At 38.7% G+C, this 15,866-nt stretch overlaps 1 protein-coding gene across 1 annotated transcript in view; it reads left to right on the forward strand.

Moving 5' to 3' along the window:
* Positions 1 to 1,339: 1,339 nt before the first annotated feature.
* The window catches only part of LOC116433083 (multiple PDZ domain protein), a 155,140-nt gene continuing 140,613 nt past the window's right edge, over positions 1,340 to 15,866 (forward strand). The window contains exons 1-5 of the mRNA XM_031990803.2: positions 1,340 to 1,519; positions 1,835 to 1,907; positions 2,124 to 2,506; positions 2,581 to 2,706; positions 2,786 to 2,901. Of these exons, the coding sequence (XP_031846663.2) occupies positions 1,892 to 1,907; positions 2,124 to 2,506; positions 2,581 to 2,706; positions 2,786 to 2,901 (641 nt within the window). The 5' untranslated portion in view covers positions 1,340 to 1,519; positions 1,835 to 1,891. The remainder of the gene's footprint in view (positions 1,520 to 1,834; positions 1,908 to 2,123; positions 2,507 to 2,580; positions 2,707 to 2,785; positions 2,902 to 15,866) is intronic.

The raw sequence follows: 15,866 nt of genomic DNA on the forward strand, positions 1-15,866 counted from the left end.
CGCCAGGACCCACCGGTTCTCAAGCAATTGTAACGCGTTGGCTCCTACGCGAATGATTCATCGATCTCTTTGTTACCTATTGAACGAAATTATTTTGATTTACGATAGAGGATGATTGTTCGGCTGATGATTAACGCTTTTACTTTTTGGGATAACAGTTCGGTTTCTCTGCTGCGAAACACTGCGAAACTGTGTCGCAGTTGTCGACGACCCCCCGGGGGCTCGTCCTTCATCGTTTGAGAATCGATGCCGCAGACCGCCGCCATGTCGGGTTGATTGTGCCGATGGACGATCGCTCGTAGCGGAATCATGGATTAGAGACTCCTACCCGAGGTCAACTAGGATGAACAACGAGCAGGGATAGGTGGCCGCAGACTGATCTGAACGCGACCAGATCCGCCTGCGCCGATGCTCGAACAGAACAGCTATTTTTAGCGTGCTTTTTATTTTCATTTAAATTTTTCGGGGCTACAAAGGGAGACCTAGAGCATAGGTGTCATTGGCGTTTGCCCGATTGTTGTCGGACCTTGGGCTTTAATGATTAATTGCGCCTCTTGGAGCTTGTTGCTTGGTTTTTATTGCTTCTGTTGTTTCACTTGATTGAATGATTTATGGATGGATTGCTGGAAATAGTTGCTTTGGGACGGTCTCACGGTGGACGTTAAACGGCGAGGTAGGTAGGTAGGTCATAGTTGCTGGTTATCGGTTTGATGTTGGGTTTTATTTTGGAATGTTTTGTTTTATCAATTGTACCGAATTTATGTTGGTATTAGCTTTTATGGGTGCCTGATTCTGGGATTTTTTATGGGTATAATTATTAGAGGATTATTGGTAGGGTTTCTTGATGATGAAATGTGTGGTGGTGACAAATGGAAGTTTATGTATTTAAAAGGAATCAATTTTTAATTGATTTTTCATATATTTTAATTTATTTTTAGTAATTCTTGAATTTTATGATGACCTTTTGTTTGGTTATTACTTCACGGAAAGATTTGAGTTTTCTGGTGGTTATTATTCAAATATATGTCTTTATTTAGTATTTATCAATTGTATGAAATAATTGTTAGAATTAAGTAAAAAATGGTTGTGACATAAAAAAGATTTATTGAAGCATCGTAAAAAATTGAGAGGAAATGTTTGATTTAATAATGAAAATAGAACATTTTCAACTGTTTTTAGAAAATGGTAGGAAAGTCGGAAAATTGATTGAATGGTAAATTTGTTGAACGTGACATTCGTTTGTTACCGTTCAAATTTTCCCGCCTCGAACGTGCCACCATGATCGAACGCATTGTTATACTCGAAGTCGATCTACCTGCTTTGCTTTCTCTATGGGAAGAACTGTCAAGTGCTCGATAGTTTGGTACAGTCAGCTGATGGCAAAATGCAATTACACGCTTTCTGTGATATTTAATGAAATCGGTTGTAATTTTTGTGCGCAATTGTGAATTTCCGTGAGAGATATTCATTCGCAGCTGGTTTATCTTCAATTTGAATTTCTTGGGAAGACTTTCGCAAGGTAATTGAGAAGAACATTAATACAAAAAATTCTATGAACAGGCGTATTGATTTACGATAAATTCATGGTTGAGCTAAAGTTAACGTCAATTTATTTAATTGTGGATAGCTTCTCAGTAATCGTATGGTTACCAATTTAAATTAGACGTGCAAGCATTTTAATCAATTGCTCTTAACATTTACCTATTGTAGAGGTTAAGATAATATTCCATTTAAACAGTTTCCATTCATTTAATCATACATGTGCATTAGATTTAAACTATTAAATATATGTGTCTCACAGTTTTTACATGAATATATGTTGATTTTCTTACAGGTAGAAGCACAGGAATTTTTATACTCCATTAAGAAAATCAGAACTGACAGCATCAAGATGCCTTTGAACACAGGTAAATAGAATTCACTTTCTCTTTGGTGTATTTTAAATAACGTCAGTTATATAATTAGCATGATATAATTCTTACAATAGAATTATAGGTTGTAATACAACCTTTTCTAATATTAACTTCAATATAAATTTCCATTAGAATTATTTATCACTTCTGGGTTTACTTAGAGCTTAATACATGACTTGTCATTTAAATTCTTTCTTCTTAAAATTTCAGATATATCTACAGCGCTTCATTTATTGGAGCATGTGCAAGAGAGGGTGGAAGATTGTGATGATCCTAAGTTACAAATGCATACCACTCAGGATATAAAGTCCTTAATTTCTCTACTGGAGGATCCGGTATTCCGTAGCATAGTGACAATACAAGATTCCCTCATCGAATTGAATACTCAGTTGGGTCAGCATCCATCTATATTGCCTGGAGATTTTGACATCAATATCAGTGGACAGTTGGAACTTTCTGTTCCTAGTACTCCAGTCCAACCGCTTGGGCCAAATATGTATCAGGATTTATACCAAGATAGTAGCGAACTTGATGATCAAAGGGTTCCTGTAGCTCCATTGGTGCATAGCAGCAGCGAGGATACAAGTGCACAGGTATGTTTCTAATTCGTACACACTCAAACAGTGGTTGCATAAAACATTATAATTACATTGAAATTTTATTACAGGTTACAAGTCCAAGCTTGGTTTCGGAAGTGATGGGTATTCCTCCTATTACAACAACTACATACGTCAAGGAGTTCAAGAAAGTTATTGAGGCTGCAGCTAGAGGTCGTCAGATATTTACAGTACAGGTAATTAAATATTTTATTCTTTTGTAGTCCAATGTACAATTGACAGGATAATCATGCAATACAATAATTGTTGTTCCAGCTGTACAAGCCTGAGGGAACCAGCCTAGGGTTCAGTGTTGTTGGGCTTCGCAGTAAGGACAAGGGAGAGCTTGGCATATTCCTGCAAGAGATACAACCCAATGGCATAGCTGGCTGGTAAGTCATATTATACTTCATAAAGTGTATTCATAGTGTAAACAACCAAAGAAGCCAATTATCCAACTAAATTATTTAAAAACCTGAGATAAGACATTTTTTAAATTTAAGTTTCAATATTCATCAATAACTTCGTCTAATTTTAAACATCATAGTTCAGCTGGACTCAATAATAATGCATGATCACGTATAAACAATATAAATCTCAGTAGTAGAATGAATACATAAGTACTACGTCAACTGATCATTAAAAGCCCAAACCTGCAATGTTCTCAGTTTCGTAAAATGTACTGAAAATGTACGAAGTACACCATAAAATTGCATTGTAATTGAAAAACTGCTGCAATAAGAACTAGATTAGCATCCCGATTTCGGTTTATCATCCCTTTCCGATCATCAAAATCACTATCTTTTACATCTACCTAACCAGCATTTCAATTCCAACTAAAACGACCCCCAAAAAATAATCAAAATAAATCTCAAACTATACCCTCCAAATATCAAAACACCACAACCCAGCCATCACTGCTAGCTACAGCTCCCAATTTGGCCCACACCTTCTTCCAAAAATCCCCATCTATTCTCACGCAAAGCATCCCCCGACCTCATCATCCCATCATCATTACCCAAACACTACACACGCCACAACATCCCCAAAGCTCGATCCCTCCAGCAAAAAGGGAACACCCGAGAACTCGTCCCTGTAATCCAGATTCCCGCCACAGAGATCCACCCCCGGCTATCCCTACGACTGAGTCCGCGGGTCGAGCCCCTCTTAGGGCGTCCCACCCCGCGTCCCATTGTGTCCATACACCGTCGTTCGCCCCCGACGCGACGTTACTCGACGTTCGTGTACACAGCGACGGCACCCCAAGTGGGGACGTGATGTTGGTAGGGGTAAACTTGATCACCGAGTACCGCGCGATTCCCTCGTATTTCACGACACGGCCGCATCTTCGTCTCAGCGATAATGAGTTAAGAGTAGAATAACGCATGACACGACGCATTTGATTACTTTCGATCAGTCGAAAGGCGGCTGCCTTCTTCCCTGAGTTCCGCGTCTCTCCGCGCGTTTTGTCGGCACACCCTGTGCACAGTGCGTTGATCGGCCGGCCCGTCGCACGCATGCCCGGTTACCCGTGTCCGGAAGCCCTCGCCGCCGCCGGAGAAAACGATGCTTTCGAAAAAGAGCCTCCCACTTTCCGCGGAGGAGCAGTCTTCGACGGGTCCTCGCTGCGAAAGGAGGCGCTCGCGCCCTCCAACCCGGTTCCGTCGACACGCTCCGCTCTTTATTATGTTGGCCAGCTCGAGGCCGACGTCGTCGTCGCCAACAACGCGAGCACCGACTCCCTTCGTCGCTCTTCCGTCGACCGTTCACGCTGCCGGTGCAGCCGTTCCGCGGACCTCGCGACCCGTTTTCCCGTGTTTCCGCCGCGGCGCCGACACGAGGAGGAACAGTTCGATGCTCCTTTAGTCCGAGACGGCGGTTGTCCTCGGCCGGACACTCGCTCGCTCCGCCACGCACCGTTCGCTCGCCGTGAGATGTAGGCTACGCTCCGCGTGTGCCCTACGACGCTTTTTTTGTTTCTATATGTTGCACGCCGGCGGCCCGTCGCGGTTGGTGGTTGTTTGATGTTCGGTGACCGGGCTCAGTGAACGCGGACCGGACGCTGCCGCTCTCTCGTGCGAAGATTGATCGCGGCTGGAAATCTTCAGGTGGTACGTTGATCTCTCTGTTTGTTTTCGTTTTTTTTTTTCTGTCGGTTTCTTTCGCATTCTCCGCGTCTCGAGAGGCTCTGCGGGGATTGATCGGTTAGAGTCGATGCGGTTCCGAGATTCGACGAGATGATTCCGTCGGGGTTGCGTTGGAATTCCGTCGGTCGGAGCTTTTTATCCGATGAATTGTTGGTTCAACGGCGGCCAGGGTAATCGGTGCATGAATATTTTGTGAACTCGATTGGATCGACGTTGACATCCAATTAAGACGAGCGATTTATGCGCGACGCGATTTTGATATTTATGCGGACACTCGTGGGTAATTTGTGTGCCCGCGGAAATTAGCTGGAAGTCAAGGTTTATTTGCGGGGAGCATTGCTAGACCGGATTGCGGAAGATTTACACTCCTCGCACGCGCGTGGAAATATGGTTTCTGCCGGTACACCGTGTTCGAACGTTTCATTGGTTACTGTGTTTTTCATGAGTTTCCTTTCGATCGAGCGTGCTTGAACACGACGCGCAACTTCAATTGAACGTTGCTTTTGAAGCGTAGCTTCGAAGGTTGCTTTCGAGAAGAATATCGCTTCGTTGTAACTAACCATGGAACAATAGTTTCGTTCGCTTGTTTTCTTAAATATTTCATTAAAAATGAAGAATTTAAAGAAACTTCTTCAGTCGAACGGTGTCTTATTTTCTTTCATAATTAAATTGAAGCAATTGATGTCTCGCGACGGAGATTCCTAGATTAATTCAACAAAACTAAATGTTGTTCATCACCCACGGATTAAAGCAAAAAATTATTTTCCTATTATCAATTTATTATCTTCAAATGAAACTTCCACTTAAAGTAGAATATAAAATTTTGTTGCATTCCCAAACTGTCGATAGCAAAATGTTACACGAGCTCAATAGCGAAAGTAAATGATACGTCAAGGGGTTAATAGATCGATCGATAGAATCTTAGCTGAAAACTAAACATACGGTTTCTCGGTTTTAATCATTCATAGAGAAATTGCCACGTTATGGAAATCGGGCGTCAAAGATTTCTTACAGATTTTGAAAACATTTGTTTCTGGTGCTGATTAAATTTCGAGCTCCTCAATTGAAAATTCATATTGAACTCACGGCATTTCTTTCATTCCCGATACCTTGGCTCAGTCTCCCGAACCGGCTTCAAAGGGGACACTCTGATTGCTTTGAACAGACCACTCGAGTCTTCCAATAAAATTCACGGTCCTCCTTTTTCTTCGTGTGCCCCTCAGTGTCGCGCGAGGATTTAAAATGAACGCCGCAGTTGGAGATTGTCGTTTCGCCGAGGACCAGATGGGGGATGGTGGTAGTTTTTCGGTCCCCCGGATCCCATTTCCATGATAATGTCATTTTTATTCGCTACTTAAAAGAACCTATCAAGCATAATTACAATTTTTATACTACAATCTTTATACCCCCGTATTTTACATGCATTAACCCGTCGCTTTATGATTCTCCCTTTACGATTAGGCTACCAACACCCACTTCATCATCGATAACCAAGCAGAAAAAGAGAAAGTTATCGTAGAATTCTTTCATTCTTCGTTAAATCTTTTGTAAAAGATACATATTCATAACAGGAACACAATGTTTTCATTAACACTAGAATTTACGGACATTTACTGTAGTTTGTTGTATTGTTCTTAGAAAAATTGTTATCCTTACGTTTAGATCTTAGAAATTAGAGGTCTAAGAGTAGACAATTAGAATGCATATTTGCATAACTTAATAAAAATCGACCCATTTACCAAATAATACTTATAAAATTCAGTATGAGTCAAATTAACTTGTTCCGTGAATCTAGTGTCGATTCAACATAGATCAACCCTTTGCACTAGTCATATAGTCACCATTTTGTCTGATACATCAAAATTATAAAATTCCATATTCAATATCATATTCAATTCTAATATCCATTCGTATTATTTTCACTCGACAGTAAACTAGAAATTAAATACTAAAATATAAAGCAAATACTTAACCGTAGAATAATATAATATAATCGACATTTCATTAAAAAATATTGAATACACCCAACGAAAAGCAGTTCGGCCGCTAATAAACCTCCCCGCTCAATTTACCCCGAAGTTTCTGCGACGAGTTTGATTCCGTATCATAAGCCGGCGGTTAGACGGAACGGTTGGCGAAGACTAATTGAAATAATTAGCCCGTAGAAGTTTGCGTTTCGGTACCGTTGGTTCCAGTAATTTTTAATGCAGCCTAAATTGCGGATGTCAGGTGTCTCCGATGAGTTATCGTGAAATGCGGTTCTCTAATTGCGTCGGAGGAAAAAAAAACCTCGAACGGAGCACAAGGGACCACGGGGCCGGAGGGGCGCAAACGTTCAAATTAGAAACTGTTCTCATTCACGTGCACGGAACGGCAGAAAGTGTCAGATCGATCAGAATTTACGTAAATAGAATTCACCGGCACGCACGCTGAATGAGTTCGGAACACGGCTGAAGTTCCCGCGGAGAGCGAAACTTCTTTCTCGCCCGTTTCGATTTATTTTGAGACCGGTCGAACGATGATCGATGCCTCGAGTTTTCGATTCTTTTCGCGTGCCGCGGCCGTCTTGTTTTTATTATTAGAACGCGCGACAGGCAACATCGGAACCGAGGAATTTTTGTAATTTCGGCTCGGGCGATCTCGTTATCTTCGTCGGTTCATCCTTGCTGTTTTGTTTCACGGATTTATCGGCTTATCGATTCTGGACCAAATGAATTTCTCGAGAAAGCTGCGGTATTTCTCGATAGATACGTGAATGCGAGATTGGATGGCAGTTGCATTTTTCTTGTTTATTCCGGATTAAATATTAGGTGAATTGGCACTGGTGTTTTTAACATAAACTACCGAGCAGATAGATTGAGTTTTTGGAATTTTTCTGTGGAAACTTTAATAATGAGATTCTATCTCCATCTATTGAGATTCAAATTGGTTTACAATTCAGTCTGTGTATTGATAAATCAATTTCTGTAATAATTTCTCGGAGAAACTCCTGTTATCTTTTTGATAATTGCGAAATGAAGAAATTAGGAATGGGCTATTTTGATTCTAACGGTAGTTTTAGTGTTAATAGGGAATTTAGTGTGGAATTGAGTGGTCTGTATTTTGATTTTACGTTTGAAGGAAGGAAATGGTTCTTGTTCGGTGTCATTTGCGACGGGAGTAGTAGACTATAAGTCAGTGTGCATGTGGGTCATCTAATGTGTAAAAATAGAGTACTCCAGATAAGATACGACTTATTGTGTGTTGTGCACTTTCGTATGTTTCTTTCCTCGGTTTGTTTGTATCTCTGATTGAACTGAAGTTTATCATTCACATTAACAGTAAAACTACCGTGCAGTTAAATTGACTTTTTGAAACTTTTCTATAGAAACTTTAAGAGTGAATCTATTGAGATTTTAATTAATTTATAATTCAGTTTGCTAAATAATTTCTTGAATAACTTCTTAGAACAACATCTGTTATCTTTTTAATAATTGGGAAAAAAGGAAATCAGAAATGCGTCATTTCGATCTGCCAGGTAGTGTTAGTGTTGATTAATTTTGTTAATTAATTTTAAACGAGAGATTGAGTTTTGAAGTAATGGAATATTATTTCCGGGGTAATAATTTCGAGCAATTTTAGTACCTACCCCGATATTTCCAGGTCCAATTGAAAGTTTGATTTGATTACAGAAATCTGAATTCATTGACTCGCAAATTCGTTTATACGAAGTCAACATTGGGCCTGCGTGTTTTATGCATTCACGTGACATGCAAATACAGAAAATGCATGGAAGTAAACACTCTGTGGGGAGGTTAATATTAGTTTCATTGTATTTTTCCAATCCCATCAATCTTTCAATCAATGCGTTTCACCTTTGCGTGACTTTGGTTTGCGCCAAACGTTTTATGAAAATGGAAATTTATTCGGAAGATTCACTCTGTAATAATCACATTTACATACTGTGGCGTGGAAAATGATTTCCTATACGCGTGAACATTTCAATATTAAAACTACACCTTTGAATGTTGTCAATATTTTCGAAAAAGCTGCACACATTATCATCATTAATAGTTAAATTGGTATCATTAATACAATCAATCTATTACTAGTTTTACCCAAAATAGAATTCTGATTTTCAGTTACATTTTCCGCAATAAACATATCAGAACTTTTTCATTAATCAAAGAATACCAGATATTAAGTAGGTACCATGTACCAAAAACACCAAATACTAATAACAAAATATTACTCACAACCGAATCCTCATTTCCAATTACATTTTTCACAATAAAACTCCCACAACTTCTTAATTAATCAAAGAATATTAGGTATCAAGCAAGTACCAAGTACCAAAAACACCAAATACTAGTAACAAAATATTATTCAAAATCAAATCCTCATTTCCAATTACAGTTTCCACAATAAAACTACTACAACATCTTAACAAACCAAACAACATACCATTAGGTACCAAGCAAGTATCAACTACCAATAAAAACCACCAAACACCAATAACAAAATTCCCCTAAACCCGAATCCCCATTTCCAATTACATTTCCCACAACAACCAGCAACTACCAATGAACCAGCGACTACCAATAAATCACACCAGCCACCAACAACGGAATGCCAAATCCGTAAAAAGCCTAACCCAATCCCGCGCTAATTCCAGCCGGGTCGTTCGAATATTTATACAGCAATTACCTAAAGAGCACACACGAGGCTTAAACGCGTCGATCCCGGGACCCGAAGTTACGAATTCTGTCGTGAGTTTCCATAATGAACGCGCATCGATCCGGCTCCGTAGTTTCCAACTCGGAAAACCATGATAAATAATTTCTTTACACCAGTCCCAGTTCCCTGCGAAATTCGAGTACAGCTGCGACACTGTTTGCCCCGCGGCGGCGGCGGCGGCGACGTGCAGGGTTCAACGTCACCGGGCCGCAACGCAGATAAGTGAAAAGAGGTGTAAAATCGGTGTTTTTATCGAGCCGCCTCCATTCCGTGGCGGTAGGAGAAGCTGCCGGCAGCGGGCCGGGGGTGGGTGAGAGACGGAGAAGAAAAAATACCGATATATGCATACGCCTCGAAGGTGAAACTGGGTTAGATCGTCCGTAGGAGTAAGCGTGATCGATCTCACGGATTCGGATTCAATGTGAAATTATTCCGGTTTCTCGATTATTTATGCCCCCGGGCTCGCCTCTGGCGATTCAATCCTTGCAACGTTGCTCGATCGATGTCTAGACGCTGAGTAGACAATCTGTCATTGTTTCTTTGCCCGTATTAATCGTCCCTCCGCCTTGGACGACATCTCGTTAACGATACCTGCGCGACTCTTCTCCGGGGCTGGCTGTTGACTCTGAGTATCGTTGCTCGGTGTGGTATGATACATTTGGTATATACAAATTTGGTTAGTTTGTGGGGTTCGGTTAGTGTATCGTGGTTTTTGTTATTGTATTTGGGATCGTTATATTATAACTGATTTCATTTTACGCTGGATTATTTTAGGTTGTTTGGAGCTACTTTACTTTGAGTTATTGTATCTTCGTTTGTTGTGTGGTGGTTTTTTGTATTTATTGGATTTATTAGGATTGAAGCTGCATTTCAAGGTATGAGTCGTTTATTTTAAAGGTGGCTTAAGTCTATTTTTCAAAGAAATCAAGTTGACCGTTATACTAGTTGCAATTTTATAGTCTTATTTTTCTTTAATAGTTTTCTAATGTTTTTTAAATGGACTTAAGCCACTTCCAAAATAAACGGTTCATATTATGTGGAAATTTAGTGTCTGGTGACTTATATTCTAACTTGTGCTTCAGTTTGTTATTCTTTATCGTGCTGTGAGTTATCATGGTTCAAGTTATCGCACTGCAGTTTATGGTGTTTATGCGTGTTTACTGTAGTATTTGTTGCTACTTGAAGTGTTGTTACATTCGCTATGTGACCTGAAATAAAGTGTAATATAATGTTTACGTGCCGATATGTCGAAATACTTGTTATCGTTAAATGTTTGAACACGTATCGGTGTATTTGGATTTATCGTTATCTTTGAATTGCAGTTTAACTTTCAGCCTGATTCTGCGGGAGCCGTAATAAAAATGAAATACACGCCCGCGAGAGTTATTCGGTTGAAAATAAAACGGATATTTTATTCATTTTCATTGGGGTCCTTGCTTTAGCGCGCCCGAAATGTTCATTGAAACAAATTTGAGCGATGGCATTCATCTTGAAATGAACGAGTGATGTTGGAAGTCGCCGGTTTTCCGCGGAATGAAATCGCCGGGTCGCAGGCCTGTTGGGAAACAACAAATTTTGATTTATACAATTCGTGGAAATTGATTCGCGAGCGCAGAAGAATCGATTGTTCGCGATTTGCCCAGCTCTTGTCTGCAACAATTAATTACTTAAATTGAATCAATTGTTTTCGCGTTTCACGCGACGCTGAGCTTTTTTTCAGTTTCGTTGAATTCTCATTATTATTTGATAAAAATGACGAGGAGACGAATCTTTCACTGCATAGGTTCAATTTGCCATGGCCGACGTCCAGTTTGAACGTTTAACTGTTTAATTATTCCTCTGCTCTCCTTTTGATTACGAAATTCAATAGACTACACGGTCACCGGTTCCCTTTTTTTCCGTCGCTTTTAACTGGTCGTTAAAATTCCGATCGGTAAATTAAATTATTGGGTCGCAACACGAGCAAGTCCGATTGTATTCGATATTTTTCTGTTACCTTCAGAAATCAATGCTGACCTCAAAAGGCTTCTATTATATTTTCTATATTCTCAAAGATTACGTTACATTTAATCCTTTACACTTGTCAGTTGTTCACTAGAAATATTGTAACGTTTAATGATAAGATGAAGACGATATTCTGTGAAACTCGAAGAGACATCACACGTACATCGAGGAACAAAATTGTTTTATGTCAATATTTCTCAAAGTGATGCATTATACGGAGTATAGTATTAAATATCAAATTTTATAGCTTTACTGTATGAAATCAAGTGGTGAGAGTCACCTCTCGAGTGCAAAGGGTTAAAAGAATTTTTGGTTTTCGTGGAACGTTTGACAAAAATATTAAGAAAATGAAAAATTGAGAGGTTAATTGAAGTAAGGAATGTAGGGAATGATTTAACACAAGGAAATGATGAAATTGACAATTCAGTGTTAAATTCTGTGCAACGAAACAACACATTGAAATAAAACAGGTCTATTCCTTAATTTATGCAAGATCTTTGTTTACGTTACATAGTTACAATATCATCGATATCATAACATTAGATTTACGGAACGAGTCAATTCGACTCATATTGAATTTTATAAACATTATTTGCTAAATGTTTGTGTCGATTTTGCAAGTACGCTAATATGAATCTCAATCGTCTACGTTTAAACCTCTCACTTTCGAAATCTAAACGAACGAATAGCAATTTTTCTATAAACAATAGAACAAACTATACAATAAATGTCCGTAAATCTAGTGATAATCAGAAAGTAGTAAATATTAATAATGTGAAATATCGTCGAGCGCAAACCGTTATGTCGTGTAAAAACCGAATTTTCCACGTGAAAGACGATTCGTTTGTTTATTTCTCACTGAGAACCGAGATCTCAGAAAGGTCGTTAGATTCCTTAGCTGTTTTACAATTCGGTTGTTGAAGAGGGTAACAAGTGTTCCCCTTGGAAAGCTCAATCTAGTCGGCAAAGTATACCGCGACGAGTCTGTTATATAGTTAAGCACGTACAATAGAGATCGCTATCCGTGATAGCTCGGTCTTTCCGAAGTCAACGCGTTTCTACTTCATTTATTTCCACCTGAAGGCGACACATTTCCGAACGGCACGAACTGAGCGTCAATTCTGTGTCTTGACTCTTACGTTAACATTTAAAATGTTTTACTTTGTTCAAGTTCTAGCGTTACAATATTTTCCAATGAATTCTTTATTTTCGAAACACAAATCGACGTACTCGGAAAAGTAGATTCAATGTGATTTTGTGAAATTTTTACGCGTACGCGACGAAATGTCCGATCAATGTATTAATTTTTCTGTTAAAATCGTTCGTAATATAACAGAATAATTAACACTAAAGTAAAGCAGTTGAATTGTCTTTTTAAAATTCTTTTATACAAACTGTAAGAGTGCACCTGTCGAGACTTTAATTGATTTGCAATTCAGTTTGCGTTGTGTTAAATCAGTTCCTTTCATAGTTTCTCTGAGCAACATCTGTTATCTTTTTCTTAATCGTGAAAAGAGGAAATTAGAAGAATAATTATATCGATAGTGTCGTATACATTGTTCATCGCATATTTCGAAATTCTGTATAGTAAGATAATGAAGAATACAATACAAAAAATAAATTTGCAGAGAATTGAGAAGATTATGAAACTGTAATTAGAATTCTATAATTAATCTTCTAACGTTTAATAATTAACACGCCGACGCTTGCTTCGAAATCTCTGATGGACAACAAAAGCAATTGTTTCTTTGGTTAATTAGTTGATTTTTCAGGAGTTCGATCAAGATTTCATACTATTAGAACAAAACTATTATATCCTTTAATTTATTTCATTTGCACCAATATTCACGAGCATTAGAGAACGTAGACAGCATTTACGTCAACGTGTTGATAATCTAATAATTAAAATAATAATCAGAAAAATAGATTCACAATAGAGAAATATTTATATTAATAAATACAACAAAAAGCACTGCACTTCGAATGTTTTATATATCTTCTCGTATCCCGTGCATTTTATGCAACGTCGTGCAATTTTCTCAAAATTTTCATAAATGCGTAAAAATCTACAGTCTACAGATAAGCGTTTGACAAGTTATTAGTGATAATTCTTGGGATGGGTCCCCTTTTAATGGACTACACCGTAGAATAAATAACTCCGTGAAGTCTCGGTGATGGGCTCGGATAATCCATTTACCTAAGAAGTACCCGAGAGAAAAATTCCTCGGGACCGGAGGATTCGAGCGAGTTTTCGAGTGCTTTAGCCGAATGAACTGATTATAAAACGACGGTGCAATTTATCCAAGTTGTCTTCTTTTGCCAGCAGCTTCGCCCTACTTATTTCTTCCGCTGGTAGCATAGGCTAATCGCTTGGGTATACTCTGTAATTGGTTTCACTATTTTCTGTTACATTTGATATCTGAGACTCGGTCAACAAGTAAATTACCTCGCGAGAAAAAGACGAATGAGTAAGAAAATATATGAGAAATATGATTAAAACGAATATACGATGAAACATTGATTATCTAATTTAGCCCTTTGTTCTTCATAGATGCCTCTCAGTTGTTAATCGATTTGGTACAGTAAAATTATGAAGTATCAGATTTAATCTTAAGTTTCGTACGATGCATTAATATATGGGGTCTTAAAATAAAACAGTTTTTTAAATTTATGTACGAGGTCTTGTTAAGTTAGTTTCACGGAATGTTGACCATGTTTTATTCGAAAGCGTGTTGTGTACTTTTGGTAGAAAACGCTTGGAGTGCAGAAGGTTAATTGGACAAATTCAAATGGAAATAACCTTATTTAGGGATGTAAGAACTGAAATATAAGCTGATAAAAATCTCAATAAACGCAATCTTACATCTCCAGAAGAATAGAAGGAAGTCAATTGGAGTGATTAACACTAACTGTCATTTTAGATTTAAAATTCTGTGTTTTTCTTCGTTCATTTAACTTTATATCAATATGTATTGTTTGCGTTGTTCGATTAATCAGTTTTTCAATTTTTCCCTTTCCTTTCGTTTCTAGTTGCATTAAAAATCATCTAACTTGTTTACCTTTATTTTGTAGCCAGTGTTTCGCCTGATTACGTTAGGAAAAGTGGTGTTAAAAAACGAATGAATAGAGTATACCGAGGCGAATCGGATCACATGATCATTCAGATCGCAATAAGAGTCCAATGCACATTTATTGTATCACAAATTATATTTTTCATTTCCCGTTTCGTATGTACTAAAGGAACATTAACAAATTCTTTCCTACTTCTCATCATTAACGTTCAAGTACTTTTTGTTCTGCGATGTCAAACAGAAAATTATCCGATTCGTCTCGGTCTAACTGATCTCTTTTGCTCGAGAAGTTACCGAAGAACGAAGCTCGCTTATTGACCGAGCGTCGCGCAGCAAATAAAATCCCCATCGATATGAACCACGGGGAATCACGTGTGTGCTAGTGGTGGCGTGCTAGTCAATTACGATCGAAGAAGTGAAAGGAGCAGGCAGGCGTCTCCCGAATACAATCGGGCCGGCATAGTTCGCTCGGTTTCCGTTTAACGGAGCCGAAACCAGCCACGTGCACCGCCGCACAGTGCGGCCGAACGACCGTTTTTTGGGTGACACTCGATAACTTGAGAAGTACGAGTGATACAAACAAATACTTGAGACAAAAGTTGTAAGGTATAGAGATATAAATATATAGTAGTTATATTTTTGTTTTACTTTGAAGTTTCTCCAATGACAGTGGACGATATTTGCACAAAATTTTGATTTTCCAAATGAAGATCATTCTGTTTAGCAGAGACTACTTAGTTGCCCATTGGTAACCTTTGACTTTTGTTATCTGAACAGTCGAATTTTAAGATTTTGCTCAAAGTACGATCAAACGGCCATTTTTTGGGGCAAAACTCAGTAATTTCAAAAATACGAGTGATACAAACAAATTCTTCAGACAAAAATCGTAAGATATAAAGCTCAAAATATAGTAGTTATATTTTTGTTTATATCATGCTGATATTATGAAGTTTTACCAATGACAATGGATACTTCACGTTTCGATTCTAACGTTATATAAACAGAGGAACGGGATTTATTTGCACAAAATATTCATTTTTCCAATGAAAATCGTTTTGTAGAGCAGATTACTTAGCAACACATTGATAACTTTCAATTTTCGTTATCCGAACAGTTGAACTTTCGGCTTTTATCTACAGGCGGCCGCACTGTGCCGGCCGAATTCACCGGAACGGATCACGACGTGTTTCTGACGTGCTCGACACGCCGCGTTACTGCGTCGTAACTTGAAAATTGATTAACCCTTAACTCGTTGCGTAGCCCACGCCGCGGTAGATCAATAAGCCGTTTCATTCCTTCGACAAACTGCCCGGGCATTTATTAGGTCGTCCCGAAAGTTTTACGCCTCATCTGTGTGCCGTATTTTCCTCTGCACACCGTCTTTGTAAAGGCAGACCGTCGACGTGCTTTTAACCTTCA

The sequence above is a fragment of the Nomia melanderi genome, chromosome 3 (genome assembly GCF_051020985.1).
Source record: "Nomia melanderi isolate GNS246 chromosome 3, iyNomMela1, whole genome shotgun sequence".
Classification (NCBI taxonomy): Eukaryota; Metazoa; Arthropoda; class Insecta; order Hymenoptera; family Halictidae; genus Nomia; species Nomia melanderi.